The sequence below is a fragment of the Dreissena polymorpha genome, chromosome 3 (assembly GCF_020536995.1).
Source record: "Dreissena polymorpha isolate Duluth1 chromosome 3, UMN_Dpol_1.0, whole genome shotgun sequence".
In the NCBI taxonomy this organism is placed as follows: domain Eukaryota; kingdom Metazoa; phylum Mollusca; class Bivalvia; order Myida; family Dreissenidae; genus Dreissena; species Dreissena polymorpha.
The window spans coordinates 52,997,833-53,017,593 of NC_068357.1; the positions used below are offsets into that span (position 1 = coordinate 52,997,833).

Genomic DNA, 19,761 nt, shown 5'->3' on the forward strand with positions numbered 1-19,761 from the left:
AAATCGCTTATTTTATGAATACTTTTACAATATTGAAGATAGCAACTTGATATTTGGCATGCATGTGTATCTCATGGAGCTGCACATTTTAAGTGGTAAAAGGTCAAGGTCATCCTTCAAGGTCAAATATATGGGTCAAAATTGCTCATGTAATGTCACTTCTGCAATATTGAAGCTAGCAATTTTATATTTGAAATGCATGTGTATCTCATGGAGCTGCACATTTTGAGTGGTGAAGGGTCAAGGTCATCCTTCAAGGTCAAACATCATATAGGGGTCAAGGTCATCCTTCGAGGTCAAACATCATATAGGGGGACATTGTGTTTCACAAACACACTTTGTTCAATATGTAAAACATGTTTAATGTATGAAGTTTAAATATAATATCAATTCTACATTTCACGACATGAAAATCAACTAGACTGTTTTTAGTTGGTTGCGTTAGCAACCGACTTAATTTACAGAGCATGTTTTGCAAATCATTATGTGCTTAGCTACGCTGAAAACGGTAACTCGCTACTCTAGGAACGATTATTGCTGCCTGTCTGCACTGCAGACAACGAATGCTTAGGAGCGTCTGCTCTACTACTGCATTGTGTGTATTTACCAGCTTGTAAGACGACATTGGCCAGTCTAGTGTTTTTCATTGAAATATGTACATATTGGCTGCTTTCAGGGAAAACGGGGCTTAATTCATGTCAAATAAGATTATCCTGTGCACACTGATTAGCCTGTGAAATGCCCACAGCTAATCAAGGATGACGACAGCGAACAACTTCAGTGCCTTTAGAGCTTTGATTTAACGTGGATTAATTACACACAAAAAAACACTTTGTTCACAAGTAATGTTCCCAGTTTGGTAACCATTTTCTTTTTACATTTTCCTTTTTCATAAGAACCTCACAAAATTAAATAAATTACTTATCACTATTACGGTATCGCTTCATGCAAATGTGACTGAAATAAAGAAATAAACTAATGTGAATGGAAATGCTCTTCCCTTCAAAGAGATTCTGGTAAGGTAAACGCCACTTTACGCACATGTACTAAGCCACGTTTTCCCACAACGCTGCTAAAATGTATCATTTCTTATATAATATCATGTATAATACTAATTCTTACATGCGTCTGTCGACTACATGAAGAGTCAATATGACTTGGCACTTTTGTAAAAGTTCACCATAAGTTCAGTGGCGGAACCTTGGACACCAAAGGTCTTTGACCTTAAACAATACGAATAGTCTCGGATTTCAAGGGGTCATGGCTGAAAGAAATAGTGGCAACATAATTCAGTTGTATAAATTCATACACTTTATACCTAATGCTGACCTTTCGCAACATATTTGAAATTATCAAAGAGTAACGTTTATATTATCATATTTCTAAACTCGCTACGAAATTTCTAAGCGGTATCACACAATTACAGCTTCTGCTAAGAAAATTCGTAGCGAGTTAAGACAACATAGAAAGCGAATATCAATACGAAATAAACGCCTGTCACTTTATTACTGATCTGGCTGGAAAGTGAGAGGCATTTTTTCGGCGTAAGCTGTATTAAGCCAGCTTTTCACCCTGACTTGACCTTTGTAAGTGTCCAATAATACTCAAATAAAATTTCCCTTGGCTAGGTACGAATGAATACACTTCATTTATTCCATTGGCTGATTTGAGTATAACACCAGAACATTGGAAACATATCCGCGTCTTTGTACCACTGTTTTACTGCATGAAACAATTTTATCTCTAATGAAAAGGCTCAATAGATAGAACAGTTTTACAATCAATTTTCGACATAAATACAGTTTGTGCGTTCACCTTTTATTTTCAGAGAATTACCAGCGCAAAAGCGTTTATACTAAAGGCTATGTTGTCATATTTAGTACTTACTTGCATTGCATTTCAACCCGCGAGGTTTCGGGTCAATTCGCGGCCATTTGTGAAAATCAGAGTTTATATACAGTTCATCACCGGAGTTCGCAGAAGGGGTTGCGATCATTGTGTTACACCGGTCTTACTGACAATAACGTAGTGACTGTAATGCATTGCATTCCAATCCGCAAGGTATCAAGGTCAGTTTGCGGTCAGTTGCAGAAATCTTTATATAAACGCCGTCTCGTAAACTTTGTGCACTTGAAGTCTGTTTTGATCAGAAAGATACTAAATAAAGATATTCGGCGATTTTATTGTGGTATGTCAATCATCGATTTTTAATATGGTTTCAACATTTGCATGATAAGAACCAATTTTGATAAAATTAATTAGAACTATTTATCCATTTAGACCAGTTTATTAAGCATGAGCACAATAATTCACTATACTATAATTATGCAATTAAATAAGATTCGAGTATTGCCGGCTGACCTATATGCACTCGTTTATTTGCATGTTTCTTGTGTTTTTCTATTCTGTAAATATAGATATCTGAGTAATAATATCACATAAAGCAAAATAAGCCACGAAATCTGGCGCAACACCCCGTTATTGATTTGCTTATGATGTAGCTAAGAACTGCGCAGAAAAAAGGCATCCGCTACTTTTTATCTCATAGAGAAAACTTTTGATCGTTCATAAACATCGACCACAATCAACGCCGTATATCTTTTTTTAATGATATTTCTTGTTTAAAGTAACAAACGGTATAATACGGCGAAAAATACTTGTCTTGTCATGGACAACGCCATCTTGACTCTCACTTGATTACCCCCTCTGACTAAGTAATTTCTAAATTATTTCAATTACTTTTTAGTATTCGCCGGGTCCAGTTTGTTTCGGAGAGAACTTCGGAAAGAACTTCTAAGAAAGATTATTAAAACTAACACAGCATACACCGTTATCGTTTAATATAAACACTAACGCTATAAAGAAAGACGGACGGGCAGACGGAGGGCAAACGTTTCCTCCCCTCCGGTGAAACTCCAGTCGGGTGACTGATTATTGCTCTACACGGGCCTTTACAGTGTGGTAAATTAAAATGTATAATGTTTATAGTGAACCTATGTATCTCGGACCACTTTTATTATATGTGCTGAGTGAAATTAAAATTTCTAACGCGCTTCAATTATTGTATTTCACAACACGAAAATAAAATACGTATGTATATCTTTTGCGCTTATCTTATTACAAGTTATTTATAAAAATAATGCCCAAATATTTTTTAATAACTGTTTGTTTTTTTTACATTTAGTATGCGTATTACGTCGACGTTGTAAAACACAACACCAGGCTATTGTATTAGTGGTCGTCCACAAAGAACGTCATACTCCAGAGGGAGGGGGATGTAAGAATTTGTATTGTTTCTTTGTTAGTATATCAAAAAGGCTGAAACAAATCAAAAGTAAAAGATTTGAATTAGTTTTATGTTTAAAAGGCAGGAAATCTAGATTGAGTGACTGCTTTTATGAATGACTGAGACAACTTTTGACGATTAACTATTAGACTCAAACCAAAATATGAATAAAGCACACAAATATTGAATGTCAAAAATGTGTTTATGTTATTCTATCCGTCTTAAGCTTTAAAATGATATATAGTTTGACTATATTGTACCACGTTGAATGAAGAAAAACCAAAGCGAAGTTTTAATGAATTTTATCCCCCCCATGAACCTTAAGTGGAAATTGTATATGTTAATACAATTTACTAGTAAAGTATGTTTTTGATTATTTTAATTAGGTCTAAAATTAAATTAAATTACGACGTACTTTAGAGGGGGTGTCAAATATTTGTGACAAGGGGAGGGGAGGGGTTAAACATGGTCAAAAATAGCATGGCATACTTTATGGACGGCATATAAAAATTAAGTTCTTTTACGCATATAGTTTCTGGTGATCGAAAAAAACTCGCGTTCCTTGAGCATCTCGTGTTAATTACGCGTACGTCTAGTACATATGTACCGATATTTTTGAAATTTAAGTAAACCTTACACTTCATTGATTGTGGAATATACACTTCAGGACACAGAAATGCAAGGTAATTATAGTTTGCTTTTTATTTATTGTATGATCAAAGGCTGTAGTGTAAAACTTATGCTTATACAGTTGTATTTAACTGTAGACCTTGTCATTGAGATTGTAATTAGATCAATGTACAAACATACTAGCTGAACGTGTTGACCGTGTACTAACTATAGTTTTTCTTGAATGTTTTGAGCTTTTATGAGTACAGACGTTCAGGATGGTCAGTAGCTGGTATTTGGATTATTGCAACTAACTGAACGTGTAGCAAGTGTACCAAGAAACTGACTGAATGTGTAGCCAATGTATATTACACAAGTATATACGCGATCGACGTTATTTACCGTTTACACAGCATATGGTAATGTGGCTCATTGGGTCATGTCGACCTAAAATGGCTTGAAGTCACTCTGGGGTGACTAGAAGCCGATTCGTGTCACCCTGGGGTGACTTCAAGCCGAGTTACCCGGTCGGCTTGAAGTCACCCCAGGGTGACATGAATCGGCTTGAAGTCACCCTAGGGTCACAAGAATCGGCTTCAATTGTGGTGATTATGAAAAGATTTATTAAACGGAGATGTGAATAAAATTAAGCAAAAAACAAAGAAAATGAAGAAGAAGAAGAAAATAATGATAAATATATTGATGATGATGATGATGGCGATTATGATTCAGGATTATCAAGCTTTTTTCGAAGACATGCCACGTGAAAGTTACATGACGTCAAATCTTATGTTGACCATGACAAGAGCTTTTCGTTAAAATATTAGACTAATCCATCAATGGCGATCTAGTGAACACTGTTCAGCTTAATAACATTGTTTTCGGATAATCTGTCGGACTAGAAGTCGTGACATATCTAAACAGTTCACTCAGCTGAGTGCATAATGTCAGCTGACTCGAATCCCGGGCAATCAGAAGGGAGCTCTCCCGAGAAAGGTAGAAAATTACGCAGACCCTTGCCAGCGACACACGAAAGATTGCAAAAAGGAGAATTTGGTAAACTATATCATATATGATTCTGGTAGCACATGTTTAAATTATTTATTCCAACTAGTATGAATCGCATTATTAATAATAATAATGAATCCTGCAACAACTAATAAGGTATTTAAGCTAGAATGATGAAACTCTGTTTGTAGAGAGGGGTCCATATGGGACATGTGTACATGTATCGTTAAAGACAAAAATAAAGTACCTCTTCTCGAACCTCACCTCTTTTCGGACCTTTCATTTGTTTACATTTTATTAGCATGCGCGCACGAGCACTATGTCACCGCTTTTTTGTGTATAAGTAATTGTTTACTACGACTCTCATGTTGGGGGAAAACAACAAAAATACGTCAAAAACAAGTACAATAAATAGATTTATCATTAAACACGTAAAAATCATTGTATTTCTAAATGATTTTTAACATGTATAAGGATTTTTCTTAAAAAACTATAAAAACAGTCTAATTTTTGTTCTCAACTTTGCTTGACAATTGTCACATTTCGGCTGTAGTCTCATTTATAAGACTCGCGAAGAATTTAGAGATACTTTTTATATGGGCTAAATTCTTTGGAACGTCTCATCGTTGAAGGACCTTTTTTGTGGTGGAAACCAGAAAGTTTAAATTTTCATCAATTTGCGTAAAAATGCAAAATAACATTACCAACTCATTCAGTTTTAATTCAGAAGTCCATTTTTACATCAAATATCGTCGATTCGGAGTTAGAAAGGCATAAATTCTTCAGTTAAACTTCTGCTTAAATCGCAAAACAATCACTGACCTGTAGCCATGTCATGAAACTGATTTAAATATGAACCAATCAGAAGAAGGCATTACGGTGTAACGTGTACGCGTAATTTTATTTAACATGAGCTTTTAACACCGACTTTTACCTAACTAGATCTAGTATGCTAATTTTTGTCGATTTAATAAGCATATGTTCAAAACAGATATGGTGCAGTTTCTATTCACTGTTCTAAGTTTCAGCAAATGTTTATGCATGTCTTTTTCGCACCTCTGTCTGTGTTGTTTTATGTACTTACATTCTACGTTACATAGGACGGTATACTGTACGATCTGTATCAATATTATTAATGTACAGTATAAAAATAAAAGATGTAATTTATTTCAGAACTTTTTAATTGTCAATTTACAAAAAAAACAATGCTAAATAAATCCAGAAAAGTATAACATCGGTTTACTATGTAACGCGCTGCACCACAACAGACGAAGGCAAACTGTATTTTACGCTGTTTATTCTCCCACTTTAAACCAGATGCTTTACATCGAGGTCGTGTTATCGATTTATATCTACACAGCGAGCGAATCGAGAGATATTGAAAAATTGAATAGTGGTTGGATTTAAATTGATCAGGCGTGCAAAATTCAAAGTGTCATTACATAATTTCTACGGAACATTATCGAGAAATGAATTATCTACACAGGTATGTAAATATTATTGCAATCCGTTGATATTAAGTGTCTTATATCGGGGCTTGAATGTTGCGCACAAAATCCTTGCGCAACAATATAGACAAAGAACGAAAAATTCCCACCATTAATTTGGTCTTTCCCCCTTTGTACGCGCCAAATATTACCCATATAAAAAGTAGCTTAATATTTAAGAGCGTCAAAAATTTGGACTAATTTCGGCTGCTGCAATAAGTCACGTGACCATGGTCAACACATGTGACTAATTTATTTTAAATGTTGTACACTGAAGGGTTCGAAAGCAGGTACTCGTTGTTTAGGCGACATTGATAGTTTTACATGATATGGATGTGCTGGAAACTTGTTAAAATCTGTGATCAAAAAAGGATTTACTTAGCAATTAAAGTTGCCAGCCATGTAGAAACAAGTTATTTATCAAATACAGTACTTATTAATATGTTGCACTATTTTCAATATTATATTTGAGTCAAATTGACGTGTCAAAAATTAAGAGGTTCGAAAGATGGTTCGTCCATGATACATTATTTCACGGCTAGATTGCATTTTACCGGCAGTAGCCCCGATACTAAGGAAATATATAGGATAAAAAGGATTATAAGATGTTGCGTTATGTGTTAGGTGTGGCGGGTTAGGGTTAGGATACGCTTTTCCGTTCTTTTTTTACGTACCGGTAAAGTGCAATTGCCCCTATTTCAGTTTAGTCATATCTGAACACAATTCTGTCTAATTACTGATTCCTGTGGCAACTCAAAATAACTTCAACTTGGTTGATGAAAATGTGGATTGAGGTCTCAATGGGTAATAGGCACGTTATAAACTTATGGAGATCATGTTCTTACTCGGACAACGTAAACATGGTTAGAAACTGCATGCTGCTTTGATATGTGTCAAAACTCTTTTGTACAATTATATTCTGACAGTATTTATACTCTAACACATTTGACTTGCGGTACTTAAGAATATTCATGTGCTGTGCGTCTAGAAACCATCTTCATGTATCAGATAAATTATTTAAAGTGCAATCATATTCAACTTAAATTTATTGGATGATTGCCTTTTTAATATGACAAAAATCCTTCAATATTAACTGCGGTAGACACAAAACCAACAACTCTGTCCGCCAGTGTTGTTTATTTTTTCGCCCGTAAAATTCGCTGTAAATAGGTTTAACGGCACCAATATTAAATTATTCATGAATAATCGAAGATCTAACATACCGTGCAAAGAAACAATCAATAATGTATATAACAATTCAAAAATATTGAATTTAAGACATCAAATAAAATTAACAGCACAGTTATTTTCAAGCAATGTCTGATTTCTTCGTAACAACAATTAACCATTAACTATACAATGTCAAGTATTGTTTAAGTCCGAGTTTTACGACATTAAATTAAAGAACAATCGATTTATTCCTGTAGCGAGAAATGTTTTCTGTCAGATTTGACCCGCGAGTTATGGGTTTGAGTACACTCATAATCAGATTTCCAAGAAGGTTTTCCCTGCATTATATGTACATGTACCAGTAGGTCTATGTTGCCAGGTCAACCAGCAATTCTCCAGCTCAGACCAAAAGCAATATGAAGTAACGATCAACCAGTATATTTTAACTAGTCTACACTGTCAAACCATATAAGTCAAGAAGACTATAAAAATATCATCAACCATGTAATTATCTTTTTAGTTGTTATTGTTTTCAGATACTGAGGAAGAAAACCCTGCAGTTATGAAGTCCAAGCTGTCAGCAGAAGCACCAGAATTTATTCCAAAATATGCCTTGCATTTATTTCAAGACACCAGTGAATCTCAGGTAGAAATTTATTTTGTTAATGCTTTTAAATGAAAAAAAGTTTTTACACAAAAATGATTATCTGTCCAATATCTAATTATCTATGCTTACATGTATGTAAATCTTTTCATCTGTAGTAAATGTAGTAACTAAGGTAGCCAATCATATAACCTGTTATAGAAGTCATGAAAGAATGCCATGGCGCAGGATTTTTATCTCATTACAGTCAAAAAGATAAGATGGAAAAGAGGCACATGCCATGCATTGAAGTACGCTTTTGTACGCCACTTATAATTTACTGTTTTATTTTGTTTAATTGTTCATCAGGACTCGTTGTACCAAGACTTCCAGCGGCTGGCAAATGTGAGGCCAAACCACCTTGATACAAGTGGTGAGAGTGCAGCGGACAGTTTCAATGACGCTGTATTCAGTCTCACATCTAACCCTGGTCCTATGGAAGAGTACATGAAGCGGATTGTAGACATGTTAGAATCTGGCATTACTGATATGGCAGTCATACAAAACATTATAGAAACACTTATAGAACAGGTAATCTATTGATAAAACATGTGAGGCAATATTTTTTAGGTAATTTTTGAGTAGCGCTTCAGTTCTTTGGAGAAGTTGAAAGAACTTGTTACGCTTTTGACCCCATTCTGTAACTCTAAGTACCTGGTAAATATTTTTCCCAAATGACTTCTTATAATTCAGAAATGAACGTTTAAAAAAAAAACATTAGAAATGTCAGTTTATCTCCCTATCCATCTGTATGATTTGAAAACACTTATTGTAGAATTTGTAAACAAAAAGTTAAACTTCATAATACTCTTTTCTCTAATTTTCAGTGATTATAATTGGCTAACACGAACTGTTTTAAAATTCTACGCATCTTTGTTAAAGTTTGTGTTTTTAAGCACGAGGTGGGAAAGGTGAGCTCTTTCGATCACCCTACGTCCTGTGTCAGTCGTCGAGTGATGTGCATCATCAACATTAGGCTTATCACAACTCTAAAGGCCACATTTGTCATTCAATCTTGGTGGAAATTTGTCTCAATGTTAAAAAAGACAATATCTAGGTTGATGTTAAATCTGGGTTATGTGCACACAAACAGTAGGTCACCAGGCATGTCAAATCTTAAAAAAACAAACTTTACCTTTTAAGAAGGCACATTTATGACTCCATCTTGATGAAAATTTGTCGAAACGTTTATCTTTACAATATGAAAGTCATGTTTGAATCTGTGTCACGTTGGTTCTTCAAAAATTGGTTTCCGTGAAAAATAGGCTAGCGCTTAACCCTTTCCCACTTAGAAGGAAAGTGAAAATGGCTATGTGCAAACAGCATTAAACCAGAACAGCCTGCAAGCTACTCGCAGTCTGTTCAGGTTTTATGCGGTTTGCTGCTCATCAGTATCTAAGGTTTGGAGATGAAGCCTTTAAAACTTGAATCTAGTAAGAAAGGTCTTAAGTTATATTTAACTTACTTAGGGACTACACATGCATAAAAAATAAGTATCAAAGTGGTAAAGGGTAAAGGGTTAAAGGCCATCATGGCTTGTTGGGTATAATATTATGTACATTTCTCCATCCTTAAAAAAATTCATTATTTTTATGCCCCCGGTAGGGTGGCATATAGCAGTTGAACTGTCCGTCAGTGTGTCAGTATGTCAGTCAGTCTGTCCGTCTGTCCGAAAAAACCTTTAACATTGTCCATAACTTTTTCACTGTTGAAGATAGCAACTTGATATTTGGCATGCACGTGTATCTCTTGGAGCTGCACATTTTGAGTGGTGAAAGGTCAAGGTCATCCTTCAAGGTCAAATGTCAAATTTATGGCGTCTGTCCGTCCGAAAACTTTAACATTGGCCATTACTTTTTCAATATTGAAGATACATGTAGCAACTTGATATTTGGCATGCATGTGTACCTCATGGAGCTGAACATTTTGAGTGGTGAAAGGTGAAGGTCAAGGTCATCCTTCAAGGTCAAATGTCAAATATATGGCGTCTGTCCGACCGAAAACTTTACCATTGGCCATAACATTTTTAATATGTGTATCTCATGAAGCTTCACATTTTGAGTGGTGGAAGTTCAAAGTCAAAGGTCAAAAAAAAAAAAAAAAAAAATTCAAAGTGGCGTTCTCATGATGATGCACATTTTGAGTGGTGGAAGGTCAAGGTCATCCTTCAAGGTCAAGGTCATCCTTCAAGGTCAAAGGTAAAAAAAAACAAACTCAAAGCGGCGTTCTCATGAAGCGGCACATTTTGAGTGGTGGAAGTTCAGGGTCAAGGTCATCCTTCAAGGTCAAGGTCATCCTTCAAGGTCAAAGATCAAAAAATAATAATAAAATTTCAAAGCGGCGTTATCATGAAGCTGCACATTTTGAGTGGTGGAAGTTTAAGGTCAAGGTCATCCTTCAAGGTCAAGGTCATCCTTCATGGTCAAGGTCATCCTTCAAGGTCAAAGGTAAAAAAATAATAATCAAAGCGGCGTTCTCATGAAGCTGCACATTTTGAGTGGTGGAAGGTCAAGGTCATCCTTCAAGGTCAAAGGTAAAAAAAATAATGAAATTTATTCAAAGTGGCGCAATAGGGGGCATTGTGTTTCTGACGAACACATCTCTTGTCTTTTAACATTTTTGGTTTGAATGCTTTACATTAAAGGACATATTGTCTGCAGGTGTTTAAACCTACTTGTATATATATATATATATATATATATATATATATATTTGAGGTTACATATGTAAGTGCTAATTCAGATTTTATTTATTTCCGCTAAAGTTCATGATCTTTCATGTTTGCTATACGCCAACCTCATGACACGTATGTAAGTGTTAATTCATATTTATTTATTTCTACTGAAGTTCATGATCTTTCATTTTCAGAGTATATCAGAAGCAAATTTTCGTTTCACTGGGGCAAAGATCTGTAAATACCTGACCCATGCCCTCAGAGCACATCCTGCATTTAGCGATTTTAGGGGCTTATTTCTACAAAGGTGATTTTATTTTGTACATATTATTTACGAAACTGTAAATTTGCATACAAAATATGTTAGTAATAATAAACTGATTGCATGCATTATTTGTGATTGTTTGTTGGGAACATGATCCGGGCCCGTATTCACCACCAGATTCTTAAACGGAAGTAAAATACAATGAATATTCTAAAAATTGTTATTTGCTATAACTACTTGAAAGTAAAATCTTGGGCTGTAATTTACACATTTAATTATATAATTTATTAGGAATAATATTAACCCTTAAGCATTAAATACGTATTTTGACACATTTGTAGTTACTTAGAAGTTAAATTTAATTGAAGATTTTCTTACTGTATTCAAGTTTTAAAGGCTTAATTTCCAACCCTTAGATACTGATGAGCAGCAAACAGCATAAAATCTGAACAGTTTGTGAGTTACTGGCAGGCTGTTCTGATTATCACAGCTTCTTAATGGGAAAGGGTTAAAGTGTATGATTATATACTTGGAAAAAGGAAGTTCTGAATTTCCTCTACCATATCATGTTCACAGATTGTTATCTGTGAACAAGCATTACTCAATTTTGATAAGTTATGTAAACACAGTGCTAATATTCAAAAGGATAGCAATCTTTATTTATCCTTGTTGGTCATATGCTTGTTCTGTTGATTCCAGATGTAAAAAAGAATTTGATATCAGAGAAACATTGCTGGACAACAATATTGACCGACTGTGTGGGCTTTCCATGTTCATTGGAGAGTTGTTCCTAATATTAGAGGTGAGGTCTGAATGTCTGACTGTTGAAAGATATATTGCATTCTGTTGCTCAACTTTTCTCATCCATAAATAAAGACTTAGATTATGTGTCATATATGCCAATTAGCCAAATAGAATTTCATTCTTCTCCAGACTTTGTGAAAATGATTGTAATAATTTTTTTTTTCATTTTAATAACCAGTCGAATCATGCCCAGAGTATTTGTTATTGTTGTGAAATATCTGAAATTTGCCTCCTGCAAATAACTTACCGCTTTTAAATACTAGTAATTAAAATACGATGAAAAAACAACAGTTTCGTTGTTTACAGATAGAGACAAATGGTGTTACAACGCGTCTTGGGTTGTTACGTAAGGTAATCAGTGATCTGCTGAGAACTCTCCTTTCAAAACCGGATGATGTGACAGTGAAGTGTGCTACACAATTACTCAAGGTAAAGCAGCTGTACAGTAGATAACTGGGGAATCGCGGATGGAGTTGGCCAGTTATGAGTTTCAGTTGTAACAAAAAAAAAGAAAAAATATTACATAATTCAATAGATTTGCTTAGAGACTGAAAAAAAAGGTTGGGCACCTTGAAAGGTACAAACCATGTTTTATGAATGGTTTGTACCTGATTAACATACATATCCACATGAGTGGGAACACCAAACTATTTCTCAAAATGGATCGTAAATTCAGTGGCTAAAACTGGCTATTATCAGAATTGCTGTAAATTTTCTAATAGTTTTATCACCCTCACTTACGATGATACAATAGTCGTTATTAGAAAATCACTTAACACTGGGTCCCCTTATTTACATTATTTACATGATGTTAAAAATGAAGTGACCTCAATCCACATGTATTTGCTATTAAAACTAAAGCAACCTCTTTTGTCAAAATGTGATATTCATGTGCAACAAGTGTATCACAAAAAAAAGTTGTTTTGTACCCAAGGATTTATAGTTGATTCCAAATAAAATATAGTTTTAATCCATCACTCATATTATATTACAGCTTACTGGAACAGCCATAATGGAGACCAAAGATTTGCCAAACAGCGGGAACTTTGATGATACCTTTGACCAAATAAAGTCATTAGAAAAGCACCCACAGTTAAACAAGTTTGTATCAAATAATAGGCACTATTATATCCTATAAAAAGAATTGTTGACACCCAAAATGAGTTCTGTTTTTTAAAGCAGATTGTTAATTAAACTGACAATCCTTCTGATATTGAGGTATGGTGGGGGGCTTGGATTGTGGTCACTACCTTAGTTTGCATTAGCCAATGTTGATAAAACTTTGGAAATATAGAGCTTGTAAAGAGACCTATCTTGGGCTTGTTTTTTTTGGAGCCAGTGTTTGAGGTCAACATAACTGTTAATGTCAATAGAAAAAACTATTTCTGCATTATACTTTGAATACGGAAGGAGATATTGTGCTGAGAGTAATTGCATATGTAGCTTACATGTATATTCAGCTGGTAAATCCTTTTGGGACCAGTTGGATCAAGAGCAGTGTGACTGTTTCTAAAAAGATAAACTCTTTTCTCCTGAAGTTTTTATGAGCTTATAATTCTGAAATTGTGTGTTCTGGTAGCCAACATGCAGACCTACCTTGGGATTTATTATTTAAATGATGAGTTATTAAATAAAACCTGGTTTTTAGCTCACCTGATTGCTCAGGTGAGCTTTTGTGACCGGTCTTTGTCTGTCGTCTGTCCGTCCGTCCATCCACATTTGTTCGTAAACACTAGAAGCCACATTTATTTTCCGATGTTCATGAAACTTGGTCAGAAGCTTCGTCCCAATGAAATCTCAGTTGAGTTCGAAACTGGGTCGTGCCGGGTCAAAAACTAGGTCACTAGGTCAAAAAAAGGAAAAACTTGTAAACACTGTAGAAGTCACATTTCATGCCCAATCTTCATGTAACTTTGTCAAAATGTTTGTCTTAATGATATGTTGGTTGAGTTCAAAAGTGGTTCTGGTCCGTTGAAAAACATGGCCGCCAGTGGGCGGGGCAGTTTTCCTTATTTGGCTATAGAGAAACCTTGTAAACACTCTAGAAATCACAATTTTTGCCCAATCATCATGAAAGTTGGTGAAAACATTGGTTTTATTGATTTCTCGGTTAAGTTCGAAAATGGTCCAGATCGGTGAAAAAACATGGCCGCCAGTGGGCGGGGCATTTTTCTCTATATGCATATAGTGAAACATGTGAACACTCTAAAAGTCACTTTTTTGGCCCAATTTTCATGAAATTTGGTCAGAACATTTGTTTCCTTGATATGAGAGTTGAGTTTGAAAATGGTTCCGGTCCGTTGAAAAACATGGTTGCCAGGGGGACGGTCAGTTTTCCTTATATTTATATAGTAAAAAGGCTTGTAAACAATCATGAATTTAGGTCATGTAACATGCGAGACAACTCTTCTAAATATTGCATTTAAGTTTACAGCAGTTACTCCCCTTTGACTATTAATGTTTTCATAATAATACAGTGTATTTTCTAGAGGGCACATTTCTTTTCCAATCTTCATGGAACTTGGTCAGAAGCTTTGTCCCAATGATATCTCGGTCGAGTTTTTAAACTGGGTCATGCCGGGTCAAAAACTAGGTCACTAGGTAAAAAAAAATAAAAACCTTGTAAACACTGTAGAAGTCACACGCCCAATCTTCATGAAACTTTGTCAAAATGTTTGTCTTAATGATATGTTGGTTGAGTTCAAAAGTGGTTCTGGTCTGTTGAAAAACATGGCCGCCAGTGGGCGGGGCAGTTTTCCTTATTTGGCTATAGAGATGCCTTGTAAACACTAGAGGCCACATTTTTCGTCCGATCTTCATGAAACTTGGTCAGAAGATTTGTCCCAATGATATCTCGATGAATTTGGAAACTGGGTCATGCTGGGTCAAAAACTAGGTCACTAGGTCAAAAAAAAGAAAAACCTTGTAAACAATGTAATAGTCACATTTCATGCCCAATCTTCATGTTACTTTGTTAAAATGTTTGTCTTAATGATATGTTGGTTGAGTTCAAAAGTGGTTCTGGTCCGTTGAAAAACATGGCCGCCAGTGGGCGGGGCAGTTTTCCTTATTTGGCTATAGAGAAACCTTGTAAACACACTAGAAGTCACAATTTTTGCCCAATCATCATGAAAGTTGGACAAAACATTGGTTTTATTGATATCTCGGAGGAGTTCGAAAATGGTCTAGATCGGTGAAAAACATGGCCGCCAGTGGGCGGGGCATTTTTCTCTATATGTATATAGTGAAAACATGTGAACACTCTAGAAGTCACATTTTTGGCCCAATTTTCATGAAATTTGGTCAGAACATTTGTTTCCTTGATACGAAAGTTGAGTTAAAAAATTGTTCGGGTCAGTTGAATAACATGGCTGCCGGGGGGTTGGGGCAGTTTTCTTATATTTATATAGTAAAAAAAGCTTGTGAACACTCTAGAAGTCACATTTTTTGCCCAATCATCACGAAACTTGGTGAAATTATTGGTTTTATATATATCTCAGATGAGTTCGGTTCACAAATGGTCCCGATCGGTCAAAAAACATGGCCGCCGGGGGGGGGGGGGGGGGGCAGTTTTCCTAATGTGACTAGAGAGAGACCTTGTGATCGAACACTATAGAAGTCTCATTTTTTGCCTTATCATCATGAAACTTAGTCAATACATTGGTTTAATTGATTTCTCGGACAAGTTGGAAAATGGCTCAGATCGGTGAAACACACTTTTTAGCTCACCTCATTGCTCAGGTGGGGTTTTAGAATTGGTCTTTGTCCGCTGTCCGTTCGTCCACATTTGGTTTGTAAACACTCTAGCATTCACACTTCTCAAGCATTCTTTATGAAAGTTGCTGAAAGATCTCAGTCAAGTTTGATAATGAGCAAAATCACATAATTAATGCCATAATTATTGCCCTTAGATTGTCCAAATTTTCATTATATTATACAAAATCCTTGTAAACACTCTAGTGGTCACAATTTTGTTTCAGATTTTGTGAATCTTGGTCAAAATATTTATTTTTGTAAGCAATTAAGTTTGATGTTTGGTAAGGGGGGTCAACTCAAAATAAAGGTCACCAGGTAAAATCTTACAAAAACAAAAACACTCCATACGCCAGTGTTTTGGTTCAATAATGATGAAACTTGACCAGGATGTTTGTCTAGACAATATCTAGGTCAAGTTTGAGGTTTGGTAAAGATTAAATGAACCGACTCCTCTCAGGTGAGCGAACTAGGGCCATCTTGGCCCTCTTGTTTGTCATTGCCACGTTTCTTGTTTTTGAAAATATTTTTGTTATGCTGGCTAAAATGTTTGGAAAATTAATGTTAATGGCTGTATCCATTTTTTTAAGCAATTGCAAATCATCCAACATTAAATATATTAAAAGTGAAATTTAAAAAATATATTTGTACAAACCCATACTGTAAAAACTATGAAACTGCATCATGTTATTGTTACATTTTTACGGGGAGCTTGTTTTGTTTTTTAGAATGTGAACCCCCTACCCTTTGCTTGTGAATTAACATTGTTATACAAAATGAAATTTGTTTCCAATTACAGGACTAGTCACTGTCTAATCAATTCCGTACTGAGTCGACTGCAGTACAATTTCGGTGTGGATCAACAGCCCTCCCCTGTGAAGCCTATGGCCTCCCCTCAGTATTCCAACAGCAGCTTCAGTGTAAGTACCAGCTATGTACTGAGATCTACCATACCCCAGTTGCCAGTGAAACCTTCGCATATTTAATGCAATAATCAATTGATGATAATTGACTCCGTTGAAAGCATTTGTGAAACTAAGGGTTGCCCTTGCCCCACAATTTCTGTTTCTATATGTCTTTATAAAAGACAATGAAAATGACTTTATTTATAATAGTTGTAAACCATATTAGTGAAATTGACAAGAAAGATTGGTTTGACAGTCTGTTTGCAGATCATTAATTCTGTATGTGTTTTATATCAGAAAAAAGGCAAATTCTGTAAATGGCAATTGCTATGGATAAACCTTATTAGGCTCGTGACATATTCTGTAAATGGTGATACTTACTGATACTTGTTTTTGGCATTGATATTGTTATTGGGCCTCATAAAACCTGAGGTACATTCCCTTTTATGTGTTCTGAATTGCAAATCAAAGAGATTTGATGTGTTGGGTCATTAGACAAACTAAGAACTAACTGTGTTAAGACTGGACTTTAAAAACAACAGTGTGCTAAGGAATCTCATAGCTATTGTCAAATATGTTTTTTTTGCATGTATTTTTTATTTGATGCAGAATGAGTCGATATTCTACATCACAGCTCTTGTTAAATTGCTTATTTCCATAAGAATATTTGCAAAAACAACAGTGTGGTTAAAAATCATTTTTCTACAGAATGAGCCGATATTCTACAACATTGATGGTAAGCCAATTAGCCGTGAGGAGGCAGGGTTTGCAGCGGCAGATGACAGTGACTTTGTGGGCATGAGTCGGGAGGAGCAGGAGGCATACCTACAGTGGGAGGCGGAGACCTACGCCAGTCAGCAGGGCTGGATGGGGCCAGGGGCAGAGCTTGCAGGGGACAATGGCTGGGGGGAGGAGCCTCAGGAGGCGTGGTCCACTGGGATGGGCATGGATGACTACACACAGTGGTCTGCTGAGCAGGAGCAGGGGTACGTGTGCATTTGTGGGTGGGGGTTATGTGTGTGTGTGTGTTGGAGGGGGGGATGATGATTATGAACAATTGTGTCTCGTTCTGAGAAAACTGGGCATAATGCATGTGCGTAAAGTGTCATCCCAGATTAGGGACGACACTTTCCGCTTTTAAGGTATTTTTAGTTTCAAGGAAGTCCCTCCTTACTGAAAATCAAGTTTTATGCGGAAAGTGTCATCCCTGATTAGCCTATGTGGACTGCACAGGCTAATCTGGGACGACACTTTACGCACATGCATTAAGCCCAGTTTTCTCAGAACACGACACAATTAAAAATGTTGAGGAAAGAGTGTGAAGCTTGTGTATCTATTTGATTTTTTTGTAAAAAACAACAACAATAGTTTTATGTGTGTGAACCTTGATGTACACAATAAGTACAGAAACAGCTGGGATTCAGTGCGTGTTTTGGGGGTTTGTATGTGTATGTGTTGTGAAAATTCTGGCTGGTCCAACAGAACAAATAATTGTTTCTAACATATTTAATAATTGATGCGGAGGTATTAAACAAATCTACAGCAGGGTTTTATTGTCCCCTACCGGTTTCACCGGAGGGGATTTATGGTTTGCGCTCTGTGTGTCCTTCAGTCAGTCAGTTCGTCAGTCTGTGAGTCTGTCACACTTTTCTGGATCCTGTGATAACTTTAAAAGTTCTTAATATTTTTTCATGAAACTTGAAACATGGATTGATGGCAATATGGACATTATGCACGTCATTTCATTTTGTTCCTACGTCAAAAATTCTGCTTGCTATGGCAACAAATAGACTAGAAATACTGCTGAAAATGGTGTTTTTTCTGGATCATGTGATAACTTTAAAAGTTCTTCATATTTTTTCATGAAACTTGAAACATGGATAGATGGCAATATGGACATTATGCAGGTCGTTTCATTTTGTTCCTTTGTCAAAAATTCTGGTTGCTATGGCAACAAATAGACTAGAAATACTGCTGAAAATGGTGTTTTTTTCTGGATCCTGCGATAACTTTGAAAGTTCTTCATATTTTTTCATGAAACTTAAAACATGGATAGATGCCAATATGGACATTATGCACGTCATTTCAGTTTGTTCCTACGTCAAAAATTCTGGTTGCAATGGCAACAAATATTAAAAAAAAAAAAAAAAATTGACAATGGTCGAATTTCTGACAATGGTGGAGCCGGTAGGGGACATATATTGCTTGGCAATAGTCTTGTTTTATTTGATACTGAACGATAATCACAATGAAGTGTTGTCATGTAAAATTAAAGACAATGTGATACAAACTCACTGTTTATTAAACAAACCCTACTTTTATTCTTGACAAATACATATCACAATAGGACATGTGGAAAATCTGTGGAACTTATGCCTTAAAATATCAATATTGTGCCCTGTATGTTGTCAGTACATCTTATTTCTTTAATTGTTTATTATTATATTTTATTGAATTGTACATGCAAATAACATAATTTAAAATTACCAAAATTGTATTTCAAATACTTTCTTTATTTAAAAAGGGTAGTATGTCTTAGTAAGACTGTACCATTATGATTTGGTGTGACTGTTCAGTACATGAGTATTATTAACACAAAAATATGCTCTGTACTTATAGTTGTCACTGAACTATAGTAATTATGCACCCAATGAAAATCCATTTTAAAAAATTTGTCACAAAAATAAGGAAGAAGTGTTTACAGTCACTCAACTAATATTCTTACATAGCACATAAGGAATGTACATAAATTTCCGTTTGTTGTGCTACACATTTTGTTGAGTGAAAACTATGATATAACAATTGACCAATATTGTAGAGGTGAATACTACCCAGACTACGGCAATGAAATGGACGACGAAATGGCCGCAGCTTACGAAATGTTTCTCAAAGAATCGGGACAGAATCGACACTGATCTTCACCAGGAGGCTTTGTTCTTTCAATGTTCTTGAATGTGCTCAGAGTAGATCATAGTTGCTATTTGTATTTCTTGTCTTGTAATATTTGTTCTTTGATTACCTAAAGGGTCAATATGCATATATGTAATGTATATGCAAAGGTTGATAGGTCATTTGGCTTTCAAGGGACATGTTCTGTTATCTATTTTTTGCATTTTTATGCCCCCAGTAGGGTGGCATATAGCAGTTGAACTGTCAG

At 35.5% G+C, this 19,761-nt stretch overlaps 1 protein-coding gene across 2 annotated transcripts; it reads left to right on the forward strand.

Annotated features, from left to right (window-relative positions):
• Positions 1-3,947: 3,947 nt before the first annotated feature.
• Positions 3,948-19,761, forward strand: LOC127874169 (polyadenylate-binding protein-interacting protein 1-like). 2 transcript variants are annotated; one of them, XM_052418368.1, is made up of 10 exons: positions 3,948-3,969; positions 8,097-8,206; positions 8,513-8,734; positions 11,072-11,184; positions 11,842-11,944; positions 12,253-12,375; positions 12,941-13,047; positions 16,499-16,619; positions 17,313-17,590; positions 19,423-19,761. In XM_052418368.1, exons 1-10 carry the CDS (start codon positions 3,963-3,965, stop codon positions 19,517-19,519), a joined length of 1,281 nt encoding a protein of 426 aa, XP_052274328.1. In that variant the 5' UTR covers positions 3,948-3,962; the 3' UTR covers positions 19,520-19,761. The 2 variants fall into 2 exon arrangements, with proteins under 2 accessions (XP_052274328.1, XP_052274327.1); XM_052418367.1 differs by lacking the exon at positions 3,948-3,969 and adding an exon at positions 4,726-4,951 and having other exon boundaries at positions 19,423-19,757.